Genomic DNA, 6,733 nt, shown 5'->3' with positions numbered 1-6,733 from the left:
TTAATGCTTCTTGAATGAACACACGAGGGCACAATTTTCATTTTGACAAAAAATATCTTCATTGATTTATTACATTCACATATCCAATCAGTAAATCCTGGTAAACAACTCTGGTTCTGTCACTGTCTCGAGAGCAGGCAAAGATTAGTAAGCAACAGAAACTTTACAATGATTTAATTCCAAAACTCTTACAAGCTTGAGTGCAGGGCGGACTGTCAACAAGGGCGAGAAAACACACAAAAGACAAGGAAGTAATCCCAGACAGGAAACACAGGGAGAGTGAACTTGCAAAATAAAAGTGGGAAACACTAAACCTGAATGAAACAAGGAAAAAAACGCAACAGCTTCAATCTTTCCATATAAGTTATTTATCTACAAATAAATTTAACAATGGAAAGGTGATATAATAAGTATACTTAAAACTCACACATTAAATCATTTTAAATTGCCTTCTTGCTCCCTGTACCTTTTTAAAAAAATATATAAATCAGAGGTATTTTTCCTGACAAATCACAAACAGATAAAACAGAAGAAATAAAACCTCCCTAAAATGATACATTTGTTTGTTTGACTGATTCTCCTATCGATAAAAATAATGACCAAAAATGTAATAATATTTGTATTTAAAAGAAGCGCAAAAGTTATATGAGCAGTGATGTAATCAAGACCAAAACATAGAAACAACAAAGAAAAAAGAAACGTATATTTACACACTCACAGCAGAATCTCACCCAGTGGCTCTAGCTTTGGTCTTTTGGCTCACAAAATTCAGCAGATGATCTAACACCCAAAAGACTATAAGCTCTAATTCCAGCATAGAGAGGCTGAGTGAATGTGGTCTGGACTCTGTGGAGGAGAGTCATGGTTTCAGAGATGCTATAGAAGCACAGAACACCTGCCCTGTGGTCCAGGTACACTCCTACTCTGGAGGACTGAGGGCCTGAGAGGGAAGTAGCCATTTTGTCATGAATGAATTCATAACCAATTGCTGAACAATCTAAAGCCCAAGACTTGTCATTACATCCAAATTCACTTTCTGCTCCTCTTCTGCTAACATCCTTGTATGTGACAGCTACATGAACTCCTAACCCACTCCACTCCACCTCCCAGTAATGACGTCCAGTCAGACTCTCTTGACTCAGGACCTGAGACCTGTTAAGAAATCGATCTGGGTGACTGGAATACGACTGTTTCCTAATAACGTTTGTTGCTTTTGTGTTTTCTATGAATAGCCGTGGATGTGCTGTGTTTGGATCCAGTGTTAGTCTTTGTGAATATTTTAAGAATTCATCTCTGGTCTTTACGTCTGCTTGTGGCATTAAAAAGTTCAGGGTGGTCAATGAATATGAGATCTTGGTCCACTCCTCATTAAGAATGCCCTGCAGTTTGTTATTGGCCTCTGACACAGCCACTGGTACATCCTCAAAGTACGTCAGAGGACAGGTATCTGTAGTGGGTAAGTCTGTGGATTCAATAAGACGTGACAAAAGGGGGTACTTGAGGAGAAACTGGGTGTGGTCCTCTGTCTGTGAGAGCTGCGCCAGTTCAGTGTCTTTCTTCCTCAGTTCAAACATCTCCTCCTGTAGCTCCTTCTGAAACTCTTTGACTCGACTCACTTCACTTTTCTGCCGAGACCTGATCTGCTGCTTCACATCAGAGCTTCTTTTCTCAATGAGACGGATCAGATCCGTGAAGATCTTCTCGCTGTCCCTCACAGCGTCATCAGCGGAGCGATCGATGGCCTCCGCCTCCCGCTGAAGCATCTTCTCGTCTTTCTCTCGGTCCTGGATGGTCTGCTGGATCTTCTGCCGACTTGCCCCGAGGTCTTTCTGCCTCTCAGTCCTTTCTGCTGCAGCTGACACTGTGTCGTGACCTCTATGTTTGTCCATGGAGCACAGATAACAGATACAGTGATGATCAGTGCGGCAGAAGATCTTCATCACCTCGTTGTGATGAGGACAGATGTTCTCCTGAAGCTCCTTGGAGGGGTCGACCAGCTTGTGCGTCTCAAAGGCAACGGATTCAAAGTGAGGTTGGAGGTGCTGCTCGCAGTAGGAGACCACACACTGCAGGCAGGACTTGAGAGCTTTCAGTTTTCTCCCAGTGCAGAAATCACAAGCCACATCTTCAGGCCCGGCATAGCAGTGAGCTTGGAGTCCCGTCCTCCTCACTTCCTCTACTAAATCTGCCAGCATGGTGTTTTTCATCAGCAAAGGCCTCGGTGTAAAGGCCTGTCTGCACTGAGGACAGCTGTGGATATTCTTCCTGTCCTCTTCATCCCAGTGGCTTTTGATACAACTCATGCAGTAGTTGTGTCCACAGGTAGTAGTCACTGGATTCCTCAGTAGATCCAGACAGATCGAACAGCAGAGCCTCTCCTGGTCCAGCTGAATTCCTTGCTGCGCCATTTCATCTCTCAGAGACAGAGATTGTAGTTTCACTTTGTCACACAATATAGCAGCTGGGAACTGAGCTCCCTTTTTCATGTTCACTGGTATGCATGACCCATGGTCAATGGGGCGTGACCACTTGCACCTTACACCCAGGTTGGTTACACCCATATGTGAACTTGCAGATCTGAGAGGGGCGGAGAAAGCAGGAAACACAAGGACTGATTGGAAATGGCTGTGCTTGAGAGCAGGGCGAGGAAGGAGGAGTTATCAGGCATAAGAGGAATTACAGAGCCTGTCCGCCCTCGAAACACAACTTCATCAAGCATTTGTGCAAACAGTATATTACCACCCATATTTAAATGTATTTTTCCTCAACCTAACCAAGTAGCTTTGTTGTGTAATTCACCCTTTTCACAACGATAACCATCTGTTTAAAACTGCGACGGTTGCATTAAAATGACACATTACGCATCATACACGTAAAATCATGTTTGAATATCTTTACTGCGCGTGTAATCATCGTAAATTTCTACAATGTTTGATCCTTCTGAATCTTGTTCCATGATTGTTTACCAGAGTATCATTAATGTAACATACGGGTTCATGGAATGAGCATGACCAAGAAAGCTTTGTTTAGAGTTCACCCTCACAAGAAAGTATAACATTTTGTCAGGTAGTAGAACTAGGAGAAGGACCAGGTAACGGTGTGTCTGAGACGAGTGGTCTTATGTTGTGAAAACATTAAAGAACTAGTTTGTAGGATCTGGCGGCAGAGCGGTGAGGTTAAAACTTGGTGGAAAACACGAATGGTCCTATTTAGATTAACGTAGGATAGGAACATTGTGGTCAACTTATTTTCAGGTGATTGTACACTAGTGGCGGGCCATGGATTTTTTACCTGGGCCTTCAGTGGATCAGCTGTTCGCTGCGAATTGGTAACAATCAGAGAGAGGGATAGAAAATTGCTACATTGCTTTACATGAGAACTAAACCAGATAATGATGTTTTGTGAAGCAAAAAAGCCTTGGTAGAGCATGTACAGAAAAGAAATCAAGGAAAAGGCCGCTCTTAGGTCTAAAAGAAGGAAACAGTTTGTGCTTGGTGCAGCTCATTGGGAACTCACCTTTGTTTTGTGGACCATGCTCTAAGAATTAGTAAAGTGTGACAATACTGTAAGGGATTCTTGTCTCGTGGCTCATTGTCAAAGTAGAATTGCAAAATTGCCACCACACAGGCTTTGATACATTCCACGGAGAGGAGTGGTTGAAGCAAGTAAGCGTGTTTTGGATTCTCCTCTTTAAAACATGTGGTGTGTTTCAGATCAGAATCAGTTCCACCTGAAAGTGCATCCTGCTCATATAGCACAACATCAGATTACTCTGCTCAGAGAAGAAGTCAGTTGTAGGTTGATGTGTTGACCTTTAGTATACTTTGGTTTGTTTGGAGAAGCTGTATGACACAATACATCTGTTCAACACACCCATTTAATTATTTATGAGTTATTTTCCTTTTTGTTCACTTCATTGCTCACTTTTTACAACCCAGTAGCTGTCTTGTGGTCACCACTTGTATTTTGGACTGTAGCCTGACCGTGTCACAGTGCGGGAACACTTAAACAGGGATTGGACCCAAATGCAGAGAGTTGAGGAGGAAGCAGGATTACTTAAATGATTTATTGACGAGCCTGCTTACTGGTGGCAAGGGTACAAATAGTCAGAAGGCCCGACCAGGAGGCTGCAGGGAAACTGACAAACAGAACAACACATGACAATAGGCTCGTTTGAAAGAGCTGCGCCTCGCCTGGAATGTAGACGACAGCAGGCGGTAGCAGCAGGGGGCGTGGACAAAAAACTGTGGTCAAGTCGGACATTTTTCAGCTGCCTTCAAAGTATACACAGGAAGTCTCGGAAAAAATGACTTCCTGTTAGTACCGAACTTTAGGCTACTTGTAGTTTACAGATCACGTTTGGATTTATTCATACGTGTTTATAAATATATATTTAGGTAGGAATGTGTTTGTAGTTGCATGCTTTGTTCTTTTTATGTCTGCCTGTGAAATACATTACTACTGGTTTTGATATGTGTTGGATAAATAAGATGTTGTATTATCAACCACACAATATATGTTTTTAGATTAAACTAATAGTCAACAATTGAGTGTTAATTATTTCAACTACACATAAAATAAGAATTTTCTACAACACGTGGTGTTTGCTGTCAAATCTAAGAGCCAATCAGCTCTCTGATGTGGCCACCACATGTGAGCCACCTTAGTAGATGAAAAGAATAAAGACGTTGACCTGGCTTTACCATCCTACCTGTCGGCTGCACGGCGTTTTGCAGCCGAGTGTGAAGCGGCGGGGATGAGAGTCAGCACCTCCAAATCTAAGGCCATGGTGCTCTGCCGGAAACCGGTGGATTGCTCCATTCAGGTGGGGACAGACCCCCCCACCTGAATGCCTGAGTGCGTTCCCCAAGCGAAGGAATTCAAGTATCTCGGGGTCTTGTTCACGTGTGAGGGTAAGATGGAGCGGGAGATCGACAGGCGGATCAGTGCGGGCATCTAATTCGGATGCCTTCTGGATGCCATTCAAGGTTTTCCAGGCACGTCCAACTGGCAGGAGACCCCGGGGAAGACCCAGGACACGCTGGAATGATTATATCTCCCAGCTTGCCTGGGAACTCCTTGGGATCCCCTAGAATGAGTTGGAAAATGTTGCGGGTTAGAGGGAAGCCTGGGTCAGCCCGCTGGGCCTGCTGCCACCGCGACACGACCCTGGATAAGCGGATGAAAATGGATGGATGGATTTTATACATTTTGTATATTGTGAATAGACATTACAATGAAGATTAGATATTTATATCAACACTGCTTGGAGCTCTGAAGCGTTTATTAAATGGACCTTTGAGCTGAGATTATTAAATGTTTACAAGATTTCTTCAGTGATTTAGTATGGAACTCCTATAAAAACTCACACTCACTGTGGACATGTTTTTTTGTTTGTTATCAATCGCAACAGAACACAGATGTTTGTTTAAATCCATGTGTTAATTTGCTGTACGCAATTTAGTTTTTATGGAAGAAAATCAATTTTATTTATTGAAATTCTGGTTAAATTTCTCATATATATTTTTTTTATTTCCCTTCAAATACCCTGACATGAATATAGATAGAGGGTTTATCAGACAAGTTTTTGATTTGTTCCCTAAAAAATAAATGGTTTGTACTTGGATGGCATTCATAGGCCCTCTTTACATAGAGTAAAGATCATTATGCTCACAGTATACAGCTGAAACTTATTGCAATGATGGATATTGCCATAACGGCCACACCAACCACTGCAATACAGGTGAGTCTGCTTGTACAACAATCTGTCAATTATTTTTCATCTTTAACATTAACTTGGCTATGTGTATAAGCAGAATGTGGATATGACTGTCACGTCATTAACTAAAGAAACAAGACTCTCGGATTGAATGCAGTTTGGTTTTGCTTCTTCAATTCTGCCCGTACGGAGCACAATGCAACTCAACCACCAACAAACAGTTTGGCGGTAGATTTGGGTCCATTTGGGCTGCACAGATAAACTCACTTCCACAACGTCTAACTTGGGTGAAATGTATAAGATGTTATCCTCACTTAAACATATCGTAATGCTACATCCTGTCACTCCGTAGAAATATATTGATTATTAACTTGCAATGTCTTTTAGCCGTGCTAGCTGTATGGCTCTGAATAGCAATGCCGGTTTGTCAGTCAGTCCAGCACTTTGTTCGGGACAGAAATATCTCAACGACTATCAGATGGATTGACGTCCATTTCTGTACAAACATTCATGATGCCGTGGATGAATCATACTGACTTTGACTTTTTCTGTAGTGCCACTGGCTTTTGTAGACATTATACCTGCTTCATCAGCATGTTAGTATTTTCATTTTTGATTAGTATTTAGCTGAAAGCACCGCAAAGCTCATTTCTGTGACACCTCTTCATCATTTCCTCCAAGGATTAAAAAAAACATTGATCATGGTAAGGGGATCATTACTGGGAGCTTCCAGTACAGGTATTATTGTGCACAGTAAAGTGTATCCTTACATACACTTTACAACCTCTCTCCATATTTAAATATGTAAATAGTTAGTGATAATGAAAATTCATGTTGTACTTAATGTCACTGTGGTTGCTGCCTCAGTAAATAGACAGACATTTTACTCAGGCAAGTACATATTTGGATGTTCTCTAATATCTAGGGCGTCTGTGTATTCAATTCGGTTAATGGTTTTAGCAGCAACATCCTCTCCAGAAAATGTCTGTTGGTCACAGTATAATCCACAGATAC

The 6,733-nt window shown here is 41.9% G+C and overlaps 1 protein-coding gene across 1 annotated transcript; it reads right to left on the bottom strand.

Annotated features, from left to right (window-relative positions):
• Nucleotides 1-740: 740 nt before the first annotated feature.
• Nucleotides 741-2,408, bottom strand: LOC306751321 (tripartite motif-containing protein 16-like; the record flags this gene model as incomplete). Its single annotated transcript, XM_079234883.1, has 1 exon — nt 741-2,408. The coding sequence occupies one exon, from the start codon at nt 2,406-2,408 to the stop codon at nt 741-743; it is 1,668 nt and encodes a 555-aa protein (XP_079091009.1).
• Between the last annotated feature and the right edge of the window lie 4,325 nt (nt 2,409-6,733).

The sequence above is a fragment of the Taurulus bubalis genome, assembly GCF_910589615.1.
Source record: "Taurulus bubalis genome assembly, chromosome: 19".
Lineage (NCBI taxonomy): Eukaryota > Metazoa > Chordata > Actinopteri > Perciformes > Cottidae > Taurulus > Taurulus bubalis.
Note: the sequence above shows the minus strand (reverse complement) of the source record. Positions and strands in the feature narration are given on the sequence as shown.